The following is a 25,702-nucleotide window of genomic DNA, read 5'->3' as shown; positions in this document are numbered from 1 at the left end:
CACCTGACAAAGTTTTTGGTCTATTACTAAATTTCACTTCTCATAAGGGAGCTCTTCCACCCGGATAATTCAAGTAAGCCTTTTGCATTTGAAGATGATGTTATACTGATTATAATCTGTGTGGCTAAAAGGAGAGGATAATCACCTGAGACAGAGCTCCATGGGTCTCGTGTTTCTGTACATCTTGTGAGCAAGGAAGGCACTTACAGCCCTTCATTCCAGACTATCTTCTCAACGATGCTTGCAAAGCAAACAGCCTTAAAAAAGAGAGAGTGTTCTCCCCTGGAGCACAGGGCAGGCCTGCTTACTGTTCATTATAAAGGATCTGCGTCTCCTAAGCTCAGGGTTCCTCTCCTATAACGCACCCCACTGCACGTACACTCTTTCGTTTGGGCTCATATGTGTCACCTGCCCTGGGACTTGGAGGCAAAGGAACTGATACAAATATGCTGAAGCTTATCCTGTTCCCTGGGCCACAAGTAATCAAGTCTCCTGCAGCACCTATGACACTGGCAGGTTAATGCGTGGGCTGACAGGTGTGGTCAAGTCTCAGAGCCTTCGCAGACCTCGACACACCCTTCCTGGAAATGGTTTACCATCACACTGCAGCATTCTTGGTCATTCCTGATGAATTCACCTAAACAACGTAGATACTTACATCGCTGATTATAATACAATAACTGTTTTAAAAGACAATAAAATCTGTAAGTCTCTTTTATACACTTTCCCAACAGATTATCTTCTAAAGGGGCCGTAGGCCTCACATAAGTGAATGACAAAAATCTAAAAAGAAAACAAAAAACCAAAAAACCGAACACAGTAGAAATAAGCTGGGAGAGAAGCCATTTTTATAAGACATAAATAATTGTTTTTAATTCAGTGTGTTCCATGATTAGCAGTGGATTCTGTCTGAAGTAAACCAGCACAATTAATACAATACAAGATGTTTTGTTCTGTTTTTAAAGGGACCACTAAACCAACATCTGTATCTCTGTATGGAACTGATTTTCAAAGGGACAGAAGTGGTCTTTGATCTTTCTGAACCACTTGTCTTCAAATTCTTTCGAAGACGCGATCACCAAGGCAGTCAGAGCTGCAGGGCCAACACACTTCACCTCTGTGTGAACCTCATCTCTTATTTTTTCTGGGACGATATCTTCGCCCATCACCTGCAGTAGGAGGGGAAAAAAAAAAAAACCCTGTCCCAATAACAGGCGAAGCAGACACGGAATGAACACCATGCTATTTATCAAGCGTAAAGGATTTCGTACAGAAGGATTTCTTTAGCAGCCAGGGGACAACTCTAACAATTCAACATATCGAAAAGATGTTTATTCAGAAGCAGTGATCCAAGACCACATTTGTACAACATCCCCTACTTCCAGTCTCATCTTTCCCTGAGTAAACAAATCACCAAAGCACTAGCATGGCAGCAGTACCATTCAGGCTACAGGGAGTGAGTCAACCTTCTTATATCATAGAGCATCTTCAGCTGACAAGAATGCACCGCGAGGGAGCCTCCCTCCTTGTAAAATGACAGAAAAGCAGAGTTTGCACAGAATGTAACTGCTGCTGTGTAGAGAGCACAGATCCCTTCTCTTAGAAGTTCTCCAAAGAAGTCAAAGGCAGCAAACAGTCAAGCAGCAAGTAGCTGAGTCCACACTTTCCTGATCCAGAGAGACTCCATCCCTCCAGAAAGGTTACCAAAGCAACCTCAGGGACTTAAGAGCATGCCCCGCACTCTGAAGGCACAATACTGCTCCCTACTGGTCAGATCCAGGTCCAGGTTCTGCGTTAGTTTCTCTTTGACAAGACACCCACCAAGGTAAGTTCGTAAGAAGCTTGCATCTGAACTCGTCAAGTGACCGGCCCACCTTTGGTAAGGACAGTGAACTAAAATTAAGTCCCAAAACATTTCCCACGATTCAGCATGAAAAGTTAGGGAGCCATTTGGCAGGGATGTTGTAGAGGGAATTTGTCACTTGGATTTGGACTAGATGGTCCCTAGGTTTCCTACAAACCCTGAGGTCCTATGTGTCCATGAATACTCAAATTATAATGGATTAGAAACCCACTCAAAGAACGGGTTCCAATGGCTTTAAATCTTCAAAGACTACTTATTGTTTGAGGCAAGAGCTGACGGGATGAACAGCAACTGTCAGGATTTATTAAGCCAGGTTATTTTCATCAATTCAAAGACAATTTTTGTTTTTGTATTTTAACATTTCTGAAATCAAGATGTATCTTATAACCACTGGTGTGTCACAGTGTAAAGAGCATCTTACTTTCTTTCAGTGGCACATCAAATAATTATGCCTCTTAACAACTGATGACTGCTTGGACTCAATGAAATACAGTATTTTAAAATCTGGGGTATAACACCAAAAGTGTTTTTTTTAATTAAAATAAAAAAGAGAGAGAATTGAATAATAGTAATACTCAAACAATGCAATATTCCAAAAAGCGGGCTCGGCAGGTATATCACTCACAGGTGTCAAAAAATCTGCAGAAGTCTTTGGCCAAATAAAAATTTTAAACTTCTATATATCAAAAGTATCATAAACTTCAGAAAATACTGCAACATATAAGAGGTTAGTAAGCCTAGCGTAGAGAGAGCTCTTAAAATTAATAAGAAAAGCAGAAACATACGAATAACAAAGAAAAAGCATGACTAGGTATTTCACAAAATATAAATGGCCAATGAATGTGTGAAAAAATTGTTCATTTTATTAGTAATCAAATCAACAGTAATATTAAAAAGCGCTATTTTTACCAATGAAAATACAGATTTTAAAAAGTAATAACATTAAGTTGTTCAATATAAAATTCTGGTTTTATGGTCAAAATGATTGAATATTGACAATTTCACATGGTTCAACCTAATACCTAGGTTTGGAGAAGGAAAATCAGTATTCTCATATGCTGCTGGAGGATATATAAATGGAACCAACCTTTCTTCTCTCTCTTTTTTTTTTTTTGGCCACACCGCATGACTTACAGGATCTTAGTTCCCCAACCAGGGACAAACCCGAGCCCTCAGCAGTGAAAGCGCTGAGTCCTAACCACTGGATTGCCAGGGAATTCCCGGAACCAATCTTTCTTAATGACAATTTGGAAACATGCTTCGAGGCTTTAAAATGTTCATATACTTTAACCCAGTGATTCTATTTCCAGTAATCTATTCTAAAACAAACACAAAAACTGATTTTTTTTTTTTGCAAAGACTTATTAAAATCGGTACTGAATATTTGTTAAATGTCCAATGTAGGACTTAAGTAAATAAATGATAGCTCATCAAAAGCTGTAACTGGACTACTATCCAGTCATTAAAAATTATGTACTCAAATAATATTTAAGGATACAGTGTCATGATCATACCACAATGTTAGGTAAAAATATCAGCCTATAAAATAAAATGCAGTTTGGCAGTTCCTCAAAAAGTTAAACACAGAATTACCAGACGACCCAGCAATTCCATTCTTAGGTAGATGCCCAAAAGAACTGAAATCAGGAACTCAAACAGATACTTGTATGCCAATGTCCGTAGCAGTATTATTCACAAAAGCCAAAAGGTAGAAACAATGCAAGTGACCATCAACAGATGATGAATGGACAAACAGGATGTGGGGTGTGTGGGTGTGTGTGTATATACACATACACACACAATGGAATATTATTCAGCCATTAAAAGGAATGAAGTTCTGATACATATGGATGAAACTTGAAAACATTATGCTAAGTGAAAAAAGCCAAACATAAAAGGACAAATATTCTATGATTCCACTATTTGAAATATCTAGCACAGGCAAACTCATAGACACAAAAAGCAGATTAGAGGTTACCAGAGGTTGAGGTTGAGGTTGGGGTAGGGGTGTGGTGGGGAGAGGGAATGGGAATTATTGCTTAATGGTTAAAGTGTTTCTATTTGGAGTGATGAAAACGTTTTGGAAACAGTGCTGGTGGTTGCACAACACCGTGAATGTAACTAATGCCACTGAATTGTACACTAAACAACAATTAAGATGGCAAATTTTATGTTAGATATATTTTTTATCACCAAAAAAAAAAAAAAAGAGGGGGAAGGGGAACTATTATAAAATTAAAGAGATGTAAGAGACAAAAGAATCAAACACAGTATGTGGACCTTATATGGACCCTAATTCAAATAAAACAACTATAAAAAGAAAAAAGTATGTAATTAAGAAATACTTAAGGATACAGGGGCTTCCCTGGTAGCGCAGTGGTTGAGAATCTGCCTGCAAATGCAGGGGACACGGGTTCGAGCCCCGGTCTGGGAAGATCCCACATGCCACGGGGCAACTAGGCCCGTGAGCCACAACTACTGAGCCTGCGCGTCTGGAGCCTGTGCTCTGCAACAAGAGAGGCCGCGATAGTGAGAGGCCCGCGCACCGCGATGAAGAGTGGCCCCCGCTTGCCACAACTAGAGAAAGCCCTCACAGAAACGAAAACCCAACACAGCCAAAAATTAAGTAATTAATTAAAAAAAAAAAAAAAGTATACAGGGTCATGCTCATGTCACAATGTTAAGTAAAAGTAACAGAGCCAAAATGAAATGCACATTATCATCCCAAAGAGGGCCCAGACATTTTTTTAAAAAAGCTATTTTAAACACAGGTATTTCCCATGCATTGTCCAGGCAGAGGACTACTATTCTAGTCACACGTGGGGAAGAACATGAAGATGTTTAAGACATCTTGTAAGGATGTCTTACTTATAAGGAACTTAAAATCTAGCTGAAAAGATAAGACATTTTTAAATTTTGGGGGGGCCCCAAAGAGCTATCTATTCCAGCAATCACTCTATCTGAGTTCAGGCAGAAATTACCACAGACCAAGTTAAAAAAAAAACCTGACATTTGAATTTCTCTGCAACCATCAAAGTAGTAACAGGGTGGAGCAGAAAGAAAATGGACTTGGAGCTGGATGGGTTCCAAACTAGTTCTGCCACTTAAAATCTGACCTTAGGCAAGTCACAGCCTCTATGAGCCTCACTCCAGCTCCCCCCCATCCCACAGGCTGTTCTGAGGAAGAACAGGAGAAAAAACAGACAAAAGAGCCGCCCAAATGTCAAGTCACTCATTCATTCATTTATTCAGCACTCACAAATCAATTACGGGGCATTTCTGATGTTCAAGCAGGCAGGTACTAACAAGCACTGACAAGTAAACGAAACACAGCCCCTGCCTCACAGCAGGCTACTGCTCAGAAAGGATGAAGAGGCCGCTTTCGGGGGTTAAGTGATCAAAAGGCACGTAAAAGAGGGAGACAGAAGTCCTTTAGAAGATGCGATTTGGCCCTGTTTTTTAAAAAATGGTCTCCGAGCCAGGAAAAATATCTATGATACTTTGTTTCACATAAACCCTAGAGAACACACTCACCTCTGCTATCAACAGCAAAGTGTCTTCTTTGAAGCTGAACCCTTTCATTTTAGCTTCGATTTCCTGCTGAGTCTTTAAGTTCCTCTCCAAAGCAAACGATGTTTGCTGAGATTGGGCGAGCTGAAGCAAAAGCCTGAAAAACAGAAAGTCCCAATTTGTAGGCTCACATAAAGGACAGCAGTGAGGACATGCTCATACACAGCACTGCAACTGGGCTGGATGTGAGTCCAACTCGGCTAAAGAGAAGGTCCTCACCTTCATGTGAATCCCTAAAGCTCCTACTCTCAACGAATTGCCCAACTTTACACTGGAGAGTTATCTTTTCTAAAATTCATAGACCAAAACTTCTCAAAGGAATCTTTAGAGAGCAAGCCTCAAAAAGAGCTTCCTGTAGAAGTCAAGTGATTGAAAGCACAAACAATTCAGAGTGAAAAGAACAAACCTCCCAATCAAAGGCTCCTCCCCAGAAGTGTCAGGATGTAGCTCTTTGAAGTCAGTGCTCTATGACCCTTCCGTCTCCCTGAACCCAGGGCCACCTGACCTCAAGGACTAAACAGAATCTCTAGCACGCTTCAATTACCCGCAGCAGGGCCAAACCTTCGATGACCCTCTGATGACCACTTTGCAACCGGCTGGCCCCGATCTCCCCATCACGGTCATGACCTGGCCTCCTCTTGCTCTCCTCCCACGCCTCCTTCTCTTCATTGTTTTCTAAAATGCTGACTGTAGATTTTCCCAATTCCCCTCAGGCCTCACTGCTACATCCAGAAGCACTCAGCTCTCCTGTTCACTCATTTCCTGCCTTGAGAAATGCCCCACACACTACTCTAGGCATTGAGGGATGTTGGTGAGCAAAACAGACAGGTTTCTGCCTCAAGGAACAGAAGGAGAGCAATCCCAAGTAAATAAGATCATCTCAGGCAGTGATGAAGGCTATGAAACAAAAATTCAAGACAGGGTGGACGAAGCGTCTACCTCAGATGGGGCAGTGATGGAAGGCTTTTTTGAGCTACCACTCAAGCTAAGGCTCAATTGGTGAGGAGCCAGCCACAAGAACATGTCGGGGAAGAGGGCTTGGCCAGGGGAAGGGGGCCCTGACATAAGAACCACCTTGATGAGTCTGAAAATCAGGAACATCTCTGTGGCCAGAACACAGCCAAGAAGAAAACTGTAGTGAAAGAGGAGAAAAAGACAGGCAGGGCCAATTCACATAAGCCCTTGCAAGACACGGAAAGAAACGTGGAGTTTACATAAGTGCAATGGGAAGCCGCTGGAGTTTTATAAAAGAACATGACCTCATTGGCCTTCACTCTGACTCTTCACATCACCTACCTGGCCTCTGGAGGCACTTACACACGTGGCCTCTTTATGTCCTTGCTTTCTCTCTCTTGCTTCTGAAGTTACTTGAAAATACTGCTTACCCTTGCTGCCTCCATTTCATGTTCATTCACCCTCAGTCCTCTGCAATCTGCCTTGTCACCGCATTGCTAATGGAATTGCCTTCTCAAAGGTCTCACAAGACCTCCCGCCTTCAAAGCTTCTTCTCACTCCATCTGATCGCTGATCTTTCCTGGAGCTCCTCAACCTCTACCTCCCTTCTTCTGAGCTCAGCTCCCACTTCTAACGGAAAACTCCAGCTGGATTCCCACTCTCGATCCGCTCTGCTCTCCCGCCCTGTCCTGTCTCAGCGGAGGCACCACCATCCACCCTCACCCCCAAGGCAGACTCTTCAGGGTTGTCTGACTCCTCTGTCCTCCCCTCCCCACCCCGGCCTACCCACACATTCAGCTCGTCACCAAGTCCTGTCTGTTCCATCCTCAGTGCCATCCATTTCCCCTTTTGATTCTCACCGCACTGTGCTAGGTCAGGGCCTCGGCACCATCCACCGATTAGTCCACAGCCCCTTCCCTGCTGTCCCTGGATCCAAACTCCTTCCTCTAATACGTCCTCCTAGCCACCAGATCTCCCTCGAAATCAGAGCTCTTGTCACACCACTTAAACATTTAAATACTCTTCAGACCTTCAGCATAAGGACCAAACTCTTTAAGATGACATTTAATGCCTCATGCTAATAAAAACAAAACAGCAGAAGTACATTTACCAAATGTTTACACACACTGCATACTACAATAAGTGCTTCAGATACTTTAAACCTCACAACTCCACCAAGTAGGCATTTCTCCCATTTCTCCATCTGTCAAGATGAGGAAACTGGAGATCGGAGAGGTGAAGTAATTTGTGTAAGGTCAGATGGTGAGCGAGCAAGCGCGCAAGTCCAGGCTTATTCCCTCAATAACAAGGATTTATTAGGTTCCTTAAACTGGGATTTGACTCCAAGGTCCTGCCTCCTGCTCACGATGCTGTTCTGGTCTCGGGGTCCACAGCCTAGCTCTCGGGCTCCTGCCACCAAAGCTGCTCTCACTGCACCGGACCACGTGACACCACCATGCTACGCCAGCCCTTCCATTCCTTGGGCCGTGCTTTCTCTCTCGCAAGATATCCTGGCAAGAACACAGGCTCTGGAGTCAAAGATCTGGGTCCAGATCCCGGCAGCACTTCACAGCTGCGCCACCTTGGGCATGATTCCAAATCAGCTCCCCAGTCTGTACACTGGGATCCCAACATGTACCCCAGAGAGTGGTGAGGGTTAAAATGAAATAATGTATACACAGCATCGAGTACACATTCATCTACACAACTGACAAATGTTCCCAGGAGCCCCATTCCCTCTGTGGAGGTCCTTCTTCCTGCCACTCTGCACAGGTCCCGGGTACTGGTCCCTGAAGGGTTCTCTGCCACTGACACACTGTTTAGCACCTGTGCTGCCGGTCACTGATGCACATATGTTCTCCTCAATACGCTGAGTAGTGTAAGGAAAGGGACTCTTTTTTGATGATCTTTATGATCCCAGGCCCCAGCAGGTGCCTGGAACCCAGCTGTCGTTCAATGCACTTCTGAATTAAAGTGATATAGGCAATGCTAAATAAACATCTTCTGAAAGAAGTTTAAAATCTGCCAAATAGATACCGATTTCAGTAAGACTCACTGTTAACATCAATACTTCTTGAATTCTTCAGAGTTTAAAAAAAATAAAAATAAAAAAACCAAAACCCAATGCCACGTTTTTTGGTATTATCTGAGACCTAAGAGAGTCTGTTTCTCTCATAAATTACAGAACTGGTCTAGTGTATTCTCCCCTTTCCCTAAACTCTTATATACACTATGGATCCAAAACCATGGGAGTCCCTGAACCATGGGAATTCCCTGTAGAATGAATTAAACGTTGTTTATTTGCGTTATTAATAGTGATTTGAAAACACGAGCACATTTCCTTCTTCGGTAGCTTTCTGTGGAATGTGAGTGAAAAATTCCTTGTTTAAAATACCGCTTCCCCGTGTGCAAGCACAGGGCACTCTCCACACCTCCCCTCCCGGGAGCCTGTGCAGGCCGCCACTGCCAGGGTCCCATGATCCAGGGACAACTTCCCCGGGAGAAAGCACGGCGCACCTCACGCTGGTGCAACGTCACGGTGGCCTCTGCGGCCGCAGGCTCATCCCGCATCCATACCCCTCCCTCCCCCCACCCCCGGCCTGAGTGAGCCAGAGCCCCTGAATCAGCTGCTCCTTTAACCCCGTCCTGTCTGAGCGAAGAACAGAGGCATTTGGGCGACCTACACGCAGAGGCTGGTCCAAATCCAAAGCTGAACCCCAGGAGCTGTGCGAACAAAGAAGAGAAAGGGAAGTCTCTACCAGCAGCCTCAGGAGCAGAGGATTAAATCTCCACAATCAACTTGATGTACGCTGCATCTCTGGAATACCTGAATCGACAACGAATCATCCCAAATTGAGGAGGTGGACTTTGGGAGCAACGATATATATATATTTTTCCCTTTTTCTCTCTTTGTGAGTGTGTATGTGTATGCTTCTCTGTGTCATTTTGCCTGTATAGCTTTGCTTTTACCATTTGCCCTAGGGTTCTGTCTGTTCGTTTTTTGTTTCTTAATTACTTAAAAAAATTTTTTTTTTAAATTTTTTATTTTAATAACTTTATTTTATTTTACTTTATTTTATTTTATTTTGTCTTCTTTCTTTCTTCCTTTTTTTCTCCCTTTTATTCTGAGCTGTGGGGATGACAGGCTCTTGGTGCTCCAGCCAGGTGTCAGGGCTGTGCCTCTGAGGTGGGAGAGCCAAGTTCAGGACACTGGTCCACAAGAGACCTCCCAGCTCCACATAATATCAAACAGCGAAAATCTCCCAGAGATCTCCATCTCAATGCCAAGACCCAGCTCCACTCAATGACCAGCAAGCTACAGTGCAGGACACCCTATGCCAAACAACTAGCAAGACAGGAACACAACCCCACCCATTAGCAGAGAGGCTGCCTAATATCATAATAAGGCCACGGACACCCCAAAACACCCAGCCGGATGCAGTCCTGCCCACCAGAAAGACAAGATCCAGCCTCATCCACCAGAACACAGGCACTAGTCCCCTCCACCAGGAAGCCTACACAACCCAATGAACCAACCTTAGCCACTGGGGACAGACACCAAAAACAATGGGAACTACGAACCTGCAGCCTGTGAAAAGGAGACCCCAAACACAGTAAGTTAAGCAAAATGAGAAGACAGAGAAACACACAGCAGATGAAGGAGCAAGGCAAAAAACCACCAGATCTAACAAATGAGGAGGAAATAGGCAGTCTACCTGAAAAAAGAATTCAGAATAATGATAGTAAAGATGGTCCAAAATCCTGGAAAGAGAATGGAGAAAATATAAGAAACGTTTAACAAGGACCTAGAAGAACTAAAGACCAAACAAACAGCGATGAACAACACAATAAATGAAATTAAAAATTCTGTAGAAGGGATCAATGGCAGAATAACTGAGACAGAAGAACAGATAAGTGATGTGGAAGATAAAGTAGTGGAAATAACTACTGCAGAGCAGAATAAAGAAAAAAGAATGAAAAGAATTGAGGACAGTCTCAGAGACCTCTGGGACAACACTAAACACACCAACATTCGAATTATAGGGGTCCCAGAAGAAGAAGAGAAAAAGAAAGGGACTGAGAAAATATTTGAAGAGATTACAGTTGAAAACTTCCCTAATATGGGAAAGGAAATAGTTAATCAAGTCCAGGAAACACAGAGAGTCCCATACAGGATAAATCCAAGACGAAACAGGCCAAAACACATATTAATCAAACTAACAAAAATTAAATACAACAAAAAAATATTAAAAGCAGCAAGGGAAAAACAACAAATAACACACAAGAGAATCCCCATAAGGTTAACAGCTGATCTTTCAGCAGAAACTCTGCAAACCAGAAGGGAGTGGCAGGACATATTTAAAGTGATGAAGGAGAAAAACCTACAACCAAGATTACTCTACCCAGCAAGGATCTCATTCAGATTTGACGAAGAAATTAAAACCTTTACAGACAAGCAAAAGCTAAGAGAATTCAGCACCACCAAACCAGCTTTACAACAAATGCTAAAGGAACTTCTCTAGGCAGGAAACACAAGAGAAGGAAAAGACCTACAATAACAAACCCAAAACAATTAAGAAAATGGTGATAGGATCATACATATTGATAATTACCTTAAATGTAAATGGATTAAATGCTCCAACCAAAAGACACAGATTAGCTAAATGGACACAAAAATGAGACTCGTATATATGCTGTCTACAAGAGACCCACTTCAGACCTAGGGACACATACATACTGAAAGTGAGGGGATGGAAAAAGATATTCCATGCAAATGGAAATCAAAAGAAAGTTGGACTAGCAATTCTCATATCAGACAAAATAGACTTTAAATCAAAGACTATTACAAAAGACAAAGAAGGACACTACATAATGATCAAGGGATCAATCCAAGAAGAAGATATAACAATTGTAAATATTTATGCACCCAACATAGGAGCACCTCAATACATAAGGCAAATACTAACAGCCATGAAAGGGGAAATCGACAGCAACACAATCATAGTAGGGAACTTTGACACCCCACTTTCACCAATGGACAGATCATCCAAAATGAAAATAAATAAGGAAACACAAGCTTTAAATGATATATTAAACAAGATGGACTTTATTGATATTTATAGGACATTCCATCCAAAAACAACAGAATACACATTCTTCTCAAGTGTTCATGGAACATTCTCCAGGATAGAGCATATCTTGGGTCACAAATCAAGCCTTGGTAAATTTAAGGAAATTGAAATCGTTTCAAATATCTTTTCTAACCACAACGCTATAAGACTAGATATCAATTACAGGAAAAAATCTGTAAAATATACAAACACAAGGGGCTTCCCTGGTGGCGCAGTGGTTGAGAATCAGCCTGCAAATGCAGGGGACACGGGTTCGAGCCCTGGTCTGGGAAGGTCCCACATGCCGTGGAGCAACTGGGCCCGTGAGCCACAATTACTGAGCCTGCACGTCTGGAGCCTGTGCTCTGCAACAAGAGAGGCTGCGATAGTGAGAGACCCGCGCACCGCGATGAAGAGTGGCCCCCGCTTGCCACAACTAGAGAAAGCCCTCGCACAGAAACGAAGACCCAACACAGCCATAAATAAATAAATAAATAAATTTAAATTAGCTGACATGGGGGCCTTTGGACTCTCTGTATTAAAAAAAAAAAAATACAAACACATGGAGGCTAAACAATACACTTAATAACCAAGAGATCACTGAAGAAATCAAAGAGGAAATCAAAAAATACCTAGAAACAAATGACAATGAAAACACGACGACCCAAAACCTATGGGATGCAGCAAAAGCAGTTCTAAGAGGGAAGTTTATAGCAATATAATCCTACCTCAAGAAACAAGAAACATCTCATATAAACAACCTAACCTTACACCTAAAGCAATTAGAGAAAGAACAACAAAAAACCCTAAAGTTAGCAGAAGGAAAGAAATCATAAAGATCAGATCAGAAATAAATGAAAAAGAAATGAAGGAAACGATAGTAAAGATCAATAAAACTAAAAGCTGGTTCTTTGAGAAGATAAACAAAATTGATAAACCATTAGCCAGACTCATCAAGAAAAAAAGGGAGAAGACTCAAATCAATACAACTAGAAATGAAAAAGGAGAAGTAACAACTGACACTGCAGAAATACAAAGGATCATGAGAGATTACTACAAGCAGCTATATGCCAATAAAATGGACAACCTGGAAGAAATGGACAAATTCTTAGAAATGCACAACCTTCCGAGACTGAACCAGGAAGAAATAGAAAATATAAACAGACCAATCACAAGCACTGAAATTGAAACTGTGATTAAAATTCTTCCAACAAACAAAAGCCAAGGACCAGATGGCTTCACAGGTGAATTCTATTAAACATTTAGAGAAGAGCTAACACCTATCCTTCTCAAACTCTTCCAAAATATAGCAGAGGGAGGAACACTCCCAAACTCATTCTACGAGGCCACCATCACCCTGATACCAAAACCAGACAAAGATGTCACAAAGAAAGAAAACTACAGGCCAATATCACTGATAAACATAGATGCAAAAATCCTCAACAAAATACTAGCAAACAGAATCCAACAGCACATTAAAAGGATCATACACCATGATCAAGTGGGGTTTATCCCAGGAACGCAAGGATTCTTCAATATACGCAAATCAATCAATGTGATACACCATATTAACAAACTGAAGGAGAAAAACCATATGATCATCTCAACAGATGCAGAGAAAGCTTTCGACAAAATTCAACACACCCATTTATGATAAAAACCCTCCAGAAAGTAGGCACAGAGGGAACTTTCCTCGACATAATAAAGGCCATATATGACAAACCCACAGCCAACATTGTCCTCAATGGTGAAAAACTGAAACCGTTTCCACTAAGATCAGGAACAAGACAAGGTTGCCCACTCTCACCCCTATTATTCAACATAGTTTTGGAAGTTTTAGCCACAGCACTCAAGAGAAGAAAAAGAAATAAAAGGAATCCAAACTGGAAAAGAAGAAGTAAAGCTGTTACTGTTTGCAGATGACATGATACTATACATAGAGAATCCTAAAGATGCTACCAGAAAACTACTAGAGCTAATCAATGAATTTGGTAAAGTAGCAGGATACAAAATTAATGCACAGAAATCTCTTGCATTCCTATACACTACTGATGAAAAATCTGAAAGTGAAATTAAGAAAACACTCCCATTTACCACTGCAACAAAAAGAATAAAACATCTAGGAATAAACCTACCTAAGGAGACAAAAGACCTGTATGCAGAAAATTATAAGACACTGATGAAAGAAATTAAAGATGATACAAATAGATGGAGCGATATACCATGTTCTTGGATTGGAAGAATCAACCTTGTGAGAATGACTATACTACCCAAAGCAATCTACAGATTCAATGCAATCCCTATCAAACTACCAATGGCATTTTTCACAGAACTAGAACAAAAAATTTCACAATTTGTATGGAAACACAAAAGACCCAGAATAGCCACAGCAATCTTGAGAAAGAAAAACGGAGCTGAAGGAATCAGGCTCCCTGACTTCAGACTATACTACAAAGCTACAGTAAACAAGACAGTATGGTACTGGCACAAAAACAGAAATACAGATCAATGGAACAGGACAGAAAGCCCAGAGATAAACCCACGCACATATGGTCACCTTATCTTTGATAAAGGAGGCAAGAATATACAGTGGAGAAAAGACAGCCTCTTCAATAAGCGGTGCTGGGAAAACTGGACAGCTACATGTAAAAGAATGAAATAAGAACACTCTCTAACACCATACACAAAAATAAACTCAAAATGGATTAAAGACCTAAATGTAAGGCCAGACACGATCAGACTCTTAGAGGAAAACATAGGCAGAACACTCTATGACATAAATCACAGCAAGATCCTTTTTGACCCACCTCCTAGAGAAATGGAAATAAAAACAAAAATAAACAAATGGGACCTAATGAAACTTAAAAGCTTTTGCACAGCAAAGGAAACCATAAACAAGACCAAAAGACAACCCTCAGAATGGGAGAAAATATTTGCAAACGAATCAACGAACAAAGGATTAATCTCCAAAATTTACAAGCAGCTCATGCAGCTCAATATCAAAAAAACAAACAACCCAATCCAAAAATGGGCAGAAGACCTAAGTAGACATTTCTCCAAAGAAGATATACAGATTGCCAACAAACACATGAAAGAATGCTCAACATCATTAATCATTAGAGAAATGCAAATCAAAACTACAATGAGGTATCATCTCACACCAGTCAGACTAGCCATCATCAAAAAATCTACAAACAAGAAATGCTGGAGAGGGTGTGGAGAAAAGGGAACCCTCTTGCACTGTTGGTGGGAATGTAAATTGATACAGCCACTATGGAGAACAGTATGGAGGTTCCTTAAAAAACTAAAAACAGGACTACCATATGACCCAGCAATCCCACTACTGGGCATATACCCTGAGAAAACCATAATTCAAAGAGAGTCATGTACCAAAATGTTCATTGCATCTCTATTTACAATAGCCAGGACATGGAAGCAACCTAAGTGTCCATCAACAGATGAATGGATAAAGAAGATGTGGCACATATATACAATGGAATATTACTCAGCCATAAAAAGGAATGAAACTGAGTTATTTGTAGTGAGGTGGATGGACCTAGAGACTGTCATACAGAGTGAAATAAGTCAGAAAGAGAAAAACAAATACCGTATGCTAACACATATACATGGAATGTAAAAAAAAAAAAAAAAAAAGGTCATGAAGAACCTAGGGGCAAGACGGGAATAAAGACACAGACCTACTAGAGAATGGACTTGAGGATATGGGGAGGGGGAAGGGGAAGCTGGGACAAAGTGAGAGAGTGGCATGGACATATATACACTACCAAACGTAAAACAGATAGCTAGTGGGAATCAGCCGCATAGCACAGGGAGATCAGCTCAGTGCTTTGTGACCACCTAGAGGGGTGGGATAGGGAGGGTGGGAGGGAGGGAGATGCAAGAGGGAAGAGATATGGGGACATATGTATATGTATAGCTGATTCACTTTGTTATAAAGCAGAAACTAACACACCATTGTAAAGCAATTATACTCCAATAAAGATGTTAAAAATATATATATATATCACTTCCCCCTTTGTCAATGTTTTATACATTTAATTTTCTTTCCTAATTTTAATGGCTGCCAATTTTAACCTTTTATCTTGAGTGATGATACAAATTGTATTTTTGAGCAAACATAGTTTTGCTTTTAAATCTTACATACTAAAAGGACGCATTCAAAGGATTCTATCTAGACCATGGGAAAAATCTCAAAAACATATACTAAGTGTGTAGCCTAGAATTTTTAGAAGCTTAAAATTAGAAAAATAAAACCTTTACTCTGAGCTTAGCACCATGTGTGTTGAATGCACTCGTAGCTTACCTGGTTCGTATAAAGGAGGCACAGGCTTTCATCTGAGTTTCTAGCAACACTGCTGCTCTCTCTTCTGCCATACAGTTTTGAATATTTTTAAAAGCCTTCTCATTCTTCTGGTTATTACCACTGCTCGTTTCCACAGATAACGCAGAGCTCTCGGGCAACATTTCAGGGAAACACAAAAGAGAGTCTTTTCCTGAGTGGGGACAGGAGGATTTGATAGCCTTGTCACTCGAGATGAAACTGTTCTGTTTCTGAGATGACACAAGCAACGCTGCAAGCACTGGCTCCAGATGCAGGTAAGCCTCTCCCAATCTGCCCCAGTTCCAAGGATTAAAGGGATGCAAAGAAATCAGTTTCTGTAGGCAGAAAATTGTTTTCTCCAAGTTCTGCAAACTTGAACAAATAGCAAACTGGAGGTAGAGCACAGTGGTTAAATGGTCTGTGTTAGTTGCCTTATTTTCCTAAGGAGAAAATAAAAAAGATTAGGAAGTTTAAGCTACAGAATGTTGCCCATATAAAAATGAAGATGCCTAAAAATCCAAGTTGTACATGTTATAAATTACAAGTAGCCACACAAGTAGGGTGAATTAAATATTTTTCAATAGATCTCATTTCTAAACCATAAACCTAGAAAAATATAAACTAACCTAACAAAATAATCACCAGTCATTCCCAAACACCCTAATGTCACAACAGTCACATAATCCAGGTGATAGTGGCCTGGCAAAGTTCAGCACCAAAAGTCTCTGTGTCAGTTTATTTTCCATTTGTATTATAATCTTTATTGTCTTCAGCCAGATATCTGAAAGACCCAAGCCAACTTTTTTATACCCTGGGCTAATGGCTCCATTTTAATATTCCAGGCTTTCTAAAAATCCAAATCGTAATTTCCTTGAGGATTCAAATGGACTCTATTTCCAAATTTTACTTGGCCTAGACATCCTAAACAGGATGGCCCTGCAGCTCTCAGTGTTTCGTGATGCATCGTAACTGAATCCAAATGCCCTCTCTGGTAACTATTAGCAGGGCCAATTATTTCTGGCTGGAGGGGATTGCTTGGTTTCCTTCTGATCAGAAAATCCTTTTCAAGTCTCCTTAATCAGAGCCACCACCTCTTGCCTAACTTGCCAAATGGCAAAAGCCCTGTGGGTTAGGGAAACAAGCCTCCTTTTTCTAAGTTAAAGTCTGTACAGATTCAGTTCATTTTAAGTCTAAGGAAAACCTTGCCTACTAGTATTCAGATCAAGGCCCTGCATAGAACTGAGCAAGAAATATGAGTAAAACTACCTAGCATGCAGCTGGAAGAAACTGGCTGACCAGTGAGTGAAAGCTTGAGGAGGATTCTAAATATTCATATATTGAGTGAAAAGACAGGAAATAAAGACCAATGTAACCTATTCAGTCATACTATACCTTCCCGATGACAGATCTGATCTGGTTTTATTATTACTATTGTTCAGTATTCTGTCCTTCCCCAGAGACCATTAAGTTCCAGAAGAGTTTTTGTTCAGTGCTGAATTCCTAGTAGAGAGCACAGCACCTCAGACATAGCAGATGTGTAATAACTGTTGAGTAATACATCTTCATGTTTCTTATTTATAATAGTGAAAGCAACACATATAAACTACCTACAGCAAACGCTACCTTTCCTCTACAGTCTATAGTGCTCTATACTGTTTACAAACATTTTCAGATTGTGGAAGCAAGTATGTGGTGGGGTAGGGTGGAGCATGCAGACCATGGTTTTGGTGCGCTGGTTCTGATGGCCTAACTAGTAAAGAACTCTCTGGAAACTAAATTCCATTTAAACGAGTTTGTGTTCCAGAATATTGCAACTCCTTCTATAATGCAATGATGATGACGATAGTTAACATTTACAGAGTGCTTACCATATGCCAGACACTATTCTAAGTGCTTTACTCATTTAATCCTCATGATAATCCTTTAAAATAGACTCTACCACTATCCCCATTTTATAGTTGAGGCAACTGAGTCATAAGAGGGAAGTCAGATAAGCTGCCTGATGTCACACAGCTAGTAAGTAGCAGAGCTACAACTGGTCCCACTAGAAGTCACAGAAAAAAGGTACTTCAGAAGAGCTGATGCGTGTTAGCTGGCTTAGGATTCTCCCACTAGACACTAGGTCAGCAATGTATGGGCAGGGTATGGACATGGTTTTCTGTCTCCTTGGCACTGAACCCAGAACTGCGCACATGGTAAGACTGAAATAAATGTTTGTGAAGTGATAAATGGAAAAAAAAAGTCAGTAACTGTCAAAAAGCAGTTTCCTTACCAGTTTATCACATGAGCCTATCAGCCGCTATAAGATGTTTAAGCTATTTGTTTAAGAAACAAGTTCCAGGGCTTCCCTGGTGGCGCAGTGGTTAAGAACCCACCTGCCAATGCAGGGGACATGGGTTCAAGCCCTGGTCCGAGAAGATCCCACATGTGGAGCAACTAAGCCCGTGCACCATAACTACTGAAGCCCACGTGCCTACAGCCCGTGCTCTGCAACAAGAGAAGCCACTGCAATAAGAAGCCCGTGCACTGCAACAAAGAGTAGGTCCTGCTCACCGCAGCTAGAGAAAGCCTGCACGCAGCAACGAAGAACAAAATTTTGGCTGCGTTGGCAGGCAAAATAAAATAAAATTAAAATTAAATAAAATTAAAATAAAATAAAATAAAATAAAATAAAATATAAAATAAAATAAAATAAAATAAATTAAATAAATTAAAATAAAATAAAGAAATAAGTTCCATTACAGATTTTATCCAAAAATTATTAAAAAGAGAGGTGAATAAACTTCAGTAGAAGTTGTGAGCATAAAATGTTCACATCTTGCTGGGCACTCCAAGACTCACGGTCTGTTCTGTTCAGTGCTGGATAACGACCTGTCCCACCACAGAGCATGAGGGGACAGTAACCACGGGGACAAAACCCAGAAATGGGCCAGAGCGAGTCACAGAAGAAGAGGGCCTACAAGTAGGGAAGAAATTTTTAAAAGAAAACAAAACACAGGGCATCAGGAAATGAGAAAACCATGCAAATGGGCAGGGTCCACTGAGATCGTGTGAAGAGACCCAAAGAAAGGGGTGAGACCTATTAGCAGCCTACGCTGACACTTCTTCCCCAACACTCCTGCCCACCAGGGTGCCCAGCAGCCCAGCGACTAGTTCTCAAAGTCCTGACAGAGGAGCTGAGGGTCTTCTGACTGGTCCTTCCTCCTGCCTGGTAACCACCCCAAGCTCTGGATGGCATCTGCCAGCAACAAATCCTTCTCTGAGCCACAACAGCAGAGACTCACTAAGCTAGAAGGAACCCGAGAGCCAGTCCAGCCCCTGACACGAATCTACCTGTCACTGCCTTCGGTGGTCTAGGTGGGGAAGACAAAGCACAACAGTGATATGCAGGAGATGTGACGAAGAGAGAGGCGATGGGAGAGCAGAACAGTGAGGAAGGACAGGTGACTGATGTCCAGAAAAAGCAACTGAAAGAACCGAAGTTGCTGTTAATTTTCAGACCAGGGAGACTGACCACTATTAAACCCCGCCAAGTTCACTGTGTTCATGCCATGTGCTTCTTTAACAGGGTAATCTTATCTTCCAGCTTAAGAATTAACCCCCAATTAGTAGAGGGGAGAAAAAGAACGAATAAAACACAGCTGTTTTCCATGTTCCGAAGACAATTACCACCAAGGGTTCCTCTCACTGCAAGAGGCTGAGGTCCTATGCAATGAACCCCGGCAAGCAAATTGTGGGATTTCTCTTAGTTAATGAGACGGAGGAGGACAACTCAATTGCATGCATACTTCAGGCTGACCTCTGGTCAACGAGATCCACAGGATTCAAGATCAGAGCCTCAGTGCCTCATTAAGTCCCTCTGAGGAAGAAAACTGGTCATCTATAAACTAGGACTGGTCGACTTAGACTTGTCCCCATATAAAATTTACATTAAAAACCGTAGGTGCTTTAATCTGAAAACAAAAACAAGCAGAATCTAGAATTGCAAAAAAAACTGCTTTTATTAAATTCCTTAAAAAAATTCTGCAGACTCCATTTAAGAATAAAAAGGATTAAGCTTGGCCTAGTATGATATTTAGTTATTTTTTGGTAAACTCTTTTCCTGTTTATAAAAGCAATATATGTTCATTGTAGAAATTTTGGAAAATAAAAATCTAAATAACAACAAAACACCTAAAGAAGAAAACAGATCCCTGATAATCCTTCCACTCTTGAGTATTTACTCCTAACAAGAGTAAAAACCTTTGCAAGTGAGACTTCCACGGTGGTCCAGTGCTAAAAAGTCTGCCTTCCAGTACAGGGAATGTGGGTTCGACCCCTGGTCAGGGAACCAGGATCCCACATGCTGCGGGGCAAATAAGCCCGCACACCGCAATTAGTGAGCCCACGCTCCTCAACTAGAGCCCATATGCTCTGAAGCCTGTGTGATACAACTAGAAAGAGAAAAAACCTGCACACCACAAAGAGAAGCCCACACGCCTCAATGAAAGATCCTGCATGCCGCAACTAAGACCCGACACAGCCAAAAATTAAAAAAACAAAACAAAAAAAACCTTTGCAAGTGAGATTTTCAGGCAATGAAAAATTTTGAGCATAACACAGGAAAAAAATATTACAAGCAAAGGATTATGTCTAGACCTCCAAACTGTTCATCATAATAAAGTTCTTCCACCACTGACAATTTTCTTCTGCTTATCCAAACCCACAGATTTAGCTGCAAGAAGTTGTTTTTTGTTTTGTTTTGTTTTTTACAAAATAAATGATTCCGCCATCCTAGGGAAGCAAATGGAAATAAGCACAGAAACCACTCACCAAGTTTGTAGCAATCTCCAGGGCTTCCTCGTGCCTTCCCAGGTGAACGAGACACCGAGCCTGGCCTTCCTGGACATCCCTTTTCATGGCAAAATTCGTAGATGGCAGTTTTTCTGAGATACTGGAATACTCTTGCAGTGCTTTCTGGCAAATATTTGTTAAATAAAGGAAAATTAAGGGAAGGGATGAAAAGAAAGGCAGAAAACACAATAGAAAAAAGAATTCAGTCATGGGGGTGATGTGTTTCCTAGGCAGAAGGTAATGTTATAACTGACCCTACAATGAACTAAAGGAAGACTGGAGCATTTTAGTCAGTACTCTTTTTCTGAAAGGTAGAGAAGAAATGGCTGGAGACTATAAATAAAGCATTCTGGAGCCCAAAAGACCAGAATTTGAATCCTGGGTTTGCCACTAACTTGCTGTATAATCTTTTCACATCAGCAAAATAACAACCAGACTCTTGTGAAGATGACATGAAGTCTCTAAATAAAGCAAGCTGACATCTAGTTGTTAGTTCTTTCCTTTTCTTACACATTTTAGGGTGCTTTGTTCCTGTGGCCCCATGAGGTATCTGTGCTAGAGGCTCCCACATAATTAGGAGATATAGAACCTGGGGAAACAGACCTACAAGGATCCCAGCAAGCTCTCTATACTGGAGTTACAGGAAACAAAACAAATTATACAGAGCTAGAAACTTGGGATTCTAAGATTACAAACACATATCACAAAAGATTAAATTCATCTTCACAAACAACACACTCATAACTTAGTATACTGTTATTTAAATACACTGTAACAGACAGAACAAAAGCCCATTTCAAGTGGTGTAATCTTCTATATGTTAAATTCTACCTGATACTCTTGCCGTCTGTAGGCCAGGTCCCCTTTGAATTTCTGGATAGTCAGAGCTTCAACATCATCACTGCTCCCCGTTTCTTCATAAAACCACTAGAAATTGTGAAAACAGCATATTATAAAGAATGAAACTACACTTTTCCACTCCCTACTCAGAAGCAATTTCCCATATATAATTGATTAAACCTCAAAAAAGACATAATTCTTCAGGATAAGACTCAGGAAAACATCTGACAAAGAAGAATGACAATTTTAATGGTGGCCCAGTTTTTATGAAAATTATCACAAGTAATAAATATACCAATAATACGATACCTCTTTACTAAAACACAAAAGTATATGGTTTTATCTATAGCATTTTCAATTTGGGGTTGTGATGCTTGGGAGCCTACATTTAACTAGCACAGTTCACGATGGTTCTTTAGACTGAGATGTTTTCCTGCAGAGAAATTTTTAGGGTGGATGGCATAGCGACTGACAACTCTTTATGGAGAGGACATAGAAAAGAAGAATTGTCATTATAGTGCTATTATGAAAGTGTAAAAGCCAAAAGTAGAATCGAAGCAAAGAGGAAATAGAAATGAAGGCTGAAAGGAGGCTTCCGTGCAATCAAATGCCAAAGTGCTGTAGGAGAAAACTCTCAGGAAATGCCCATCTGGAATATTTTATTCACTTTTCTACTGATTTAAACCCTATGGATAGAAAGATCTTTTTTGATTATTGCATAAAGAACGTTAAAATGAGAAAACAGGAATGACAAAAAGCACTCTGTGTGCCAGTTCTTCAGCTCCAAAGAAGTATCTCATCCTCCCCCCCACCGCTTTTTTTTTTTTTTTTTTTTTTTTGGCTGCATTGGGTCTTTGTTGCTGTGCATGGGCTTTCTCTAGTTGCGGCGAGCGGGGGCTACTCTTCGTTGCAGGGCACAGGCTCTAGGCACGCGGGCTTCAGTAGTTGTGGCACACGGGCTTAGTTGCTCTGCAGCATGTGGGATCTTCCCAGATGAGGGATTGAACCCGTGTCCCCTGAATTGGCAGGCGGATTCTCAACCACTGTGCCCCCAGGAAAGTTCCCCACCCTCCCTTTTACTCAGAGTAAAACACACTGAGGCTGAATAAAGTCAGTTACACACTATTATTAATTCAAACGTAACGGCATTTGTGATGGTTCCACCATTACATCAAAATTTCTTGGTTCTATTTCTAAAAGAGTTACTTGGGTATCACTGCCCCCCTGTTAATTAGTAATGTCGTTAATTAGTAATATCGTTTCCCTCCTTAGCCTGATCCATCACTGTGGAGAAAGCTAGCAACCACTGTTTTTCTGTTCTCCCTGAAGTACTGTGTAACTCAACAACAGCCTATATACTGAACCCATAATTTTCCTTTGCACTTTATTGCTCACCAGTCACATACTGTATTAGATTATCAGCCAATCCCAAGTTCTTGAACAATAACTGAATAACTGCAAACCTCCATCCAATGTTCATCATCCTACTGGGAAATAATCAAGCAAAATTGGCTTTCAAACGCAAGAGCGCAGATGGGGATGGCTTTAAATACCCCATTCTGATAAGAGTAGGAGGGAAAAGCTGTGAACAAGGGTGAGACTAAGAAGGGAAGTGCCGGTAAGGCAAACACCTGGTCCCACACCAAATAGGCAGGGAACACAGATCTTCTAACCCAGACTCCTGGTTTTACACTTGGGGAAACCAAGAGGACTTGAATGAGGCCTGAATTTATGAGCAGTTACCATTTACCAAATAAATTCTAAAGACGAGTGATTTTTGGATTTTACTTTATAAGTATACAGCATACCACACCTTGGCAAAGTATTATCTCATTCCACTCTCACAATAAGCCTGTGAGCCAGCAAACATTATTTTTTCTCAAATGACAAATAAGGAACTGACACTTTGAAAGGCAACCAGTAAAGCCAATGCTGGAATGCAAGGGTCCTATCTCACACCCATGGCTTTTTAATGCGGTACCACATGACTTTGAAAGCCCATTCCCCGCTTTTAGTCTACACGATCAAGTACTAAAGGTCGCTCTGAAAGACTGCACGTGGCAAGGAGAAAATGTAAGTGAAATAAAACAAAAATACAATTCAGTAATTTCTGAGAACCTGACATCTGTAAGTACAAGGGATTTAAGGAAAAATGAGACAATACGTGTAAAGGAACCCTGCCCAGTGCCTGGAACACTATCTGATAAAAAGGAATTATTATTGGTGAGATGAGATTTACACACATGAAAGAATACCAGGTTAATACCCTACTTATTCAAAATATTCACGGAGTTCCCACTATGAACAAAAACTGCTAGGCACTGCGGAGGACATAAAGTTAAGCACGCACGCTCCTGTGATCATTAAGCATTCTGGGTCTAAGAGTTTTATGAGATACTGACAATTGCTTTAATAGGTAAAAGAGGGAAAAGGAGTCAAAACAAAAAATATGTAGTTGGAAGGGGGAATCAGAAAAGACTTCTTGGAGGAGGCGGCATTTAAGGTGCGCCTTGAGAAATGTCTATAAATGAACGATTGTGACCATCTGAACGGGGTTACCATGGGCAGGGGGAACTCAGTGAACAAGGGCAGGCCCGTGGGTGGGACGTCACGGTTCAGGGAGCAGACAACACCGAGGTCTGAAAAGGGGGCGGTGGCTGGATTTCTGGGGGCCCTGACTGCCCGGCAGCAGAAGCAGTGAAGGTCCACGGGAGCTACTACGGATTTCAGCACAGGGGCGTGAGGCCAGCGAGCCTCGGGGAGACCGGCCGGCCGAACGCCAGGTGCGCGTTGATGGCCGACGGCGCGGGGATTCCCTCGGGGGCAGAGGGGGCCGGGCCCAGTCGGCTGGGGCTCGTGTTGGGGAAGGGATGGCAGGGAGTCCGCGTGGACGTAGGGAGGCCGGACTCGTGCCGGGAGGGTTTGGGTTCGGGGGTAGGCCACGCGGCCTTGGGGCGTCTGAAGCGCTGTCGGGCCGGGACCCGGGAGCGCGAGGCCCGGGGGCTGGGATGAGGCCGAGAGGCCCCGCTCTCTCACCTGCGGCTCGCAGAGCTTGGCGCGGTAGGACGCGAGCGGTCCAGGCCGCCTCTCCCGCCTCTCCTCGAACACCGAGTCCTCAAACTCGCCGCCAAGCAACCAGGACCCGGTTTCCATTGCGCGCCCAGGACAGGCGCATCGAGAGGAGGCGGTGCCTAGCGCGGCGCCCACGTGCGGGCCAACGCGGAAGGGGCGGGGCCGTCGAGGCCCAGCGAGCGGCATGCTGGGACTTGTAGTCTTTGGGAGGGAGCCAGACCGGGACTTGGCCCAGGGCAAGTTGGGAGTCGTTGAGCTGAGATTTTATCTGGTTCACGACGCCAGGACAGAACTTGACTTTTCTTTTTCTGGAGATGGACAGAGCGATCCTTACGTGCACGCATCAAAAAGCACTAGCTTCAGGGTAGCTGTTCAAAACTGGTAGGTACCAGTTTTTCACTATTGACCATACTCCTAGCACTGTGTTAAGCACTTTTTTTTCCTTCCATTTTACTGTATCCTTTCCTAACAACCTCTGAACTGCACGATGATTCTCATTAAAAACTGGGGCTTGGAGAGGTTACGTATCTTGCTCAGGATCAATTATTACGTGGCAAAGAGCTGGGAAAAAAAGAATTGAGTCAATAATACCCCCGTGTCTCCATAGAAGAGACACACCAATAATAAAGACCAGGGTACAGTAATTCACGCACTTGTAAAACAGAGAACATGGAGATTTACTCTGGGGACTCCATCAGGGAGCATTAATTCTGCCTAGAAAAACACTAAATCCCAGAATTCTAACACCAACATTTACTAGAGTTCTTATACCTTCAAGATGTTCCTTGAGACAAGAAGGTAGAGATTGTTGACAAGATACCGGCCAGTATTCCACAGCACGGTATTACTGTGCCATATTACACAGCAGGTAATAGACATGGAGGTTTTCTCTGGTTTTCCTCCTATTTCTCCTCACTCTCACCAGCTCCTCTTCCACCAATTGTCTTCCAGGATTCTTTCCTCAACCCAAATTTCTACTCCACACATTCACCCTAGGGGAACCTAATTCACTCCCCGATTTTTCAGAATCCGTGTCTCTGCTGATGACTCCCCAAATCTAGAATCAGCTCATATATCCTTGGTGGAAAGCTCCACCAGAACAGCCTCCAGACATTA

At 41.9% G+C, this 25,702-nt stretch overlaps 1 protein-coding gene across 1 annotated transcript; it reads right to left on the bottom strand.

Moving 5' to 3' along the window:
• Positions 1 to 845: 845 nt before the first annotated feature.
• Positions 846 to 24,700, bottom strand: C17H8orf76 (chromosome 17 C8orf76 homolog). The gene is made up of 6 exons (XM_059901666.1): positions 24,551 to 24,700; positions 21,506 to 21,601; positions 20,654 to 20,797; positions 15,824 to 16,281; positions 5,399 to 5,531; positions 846 to 1,169 (listed from the first exon to the last, which is right to left on the bottom strand). Exons 1-6 carry the CDS (start codon positions 24,665 to 24,667, stop codon positions 972 to 974), a joined length of 1,146 nt encoding a protein of 381 aa, XP_059757649.1. The 5' UTR covers positions 24,668 to 24,700; the 3' UTR covers positions 846 to 971.
• Positions 24,701 to 25,702: the final 1,002 nt, after the last annotated feature.

Source organism: Balaenoptera ricei, chromosome 17, assembly GCF_028023285.1.
Source record: "Balaenoptera ricei isolate mBalRic1 chromosome 17, mBalRic1.hap2, whole genome shotgun sequence".
Lineage (NCBI taxonomy): Eukaryota > Metazoa > Chordata > Mammalia > Artiodactyla > Balaenopteridae > Balaenoptera > Balaenoptera ricei.
Note: the sequence above shows the minus strand (reverse complement) of the source record. Positions and strands in the feature narration are given on the sequence as shown.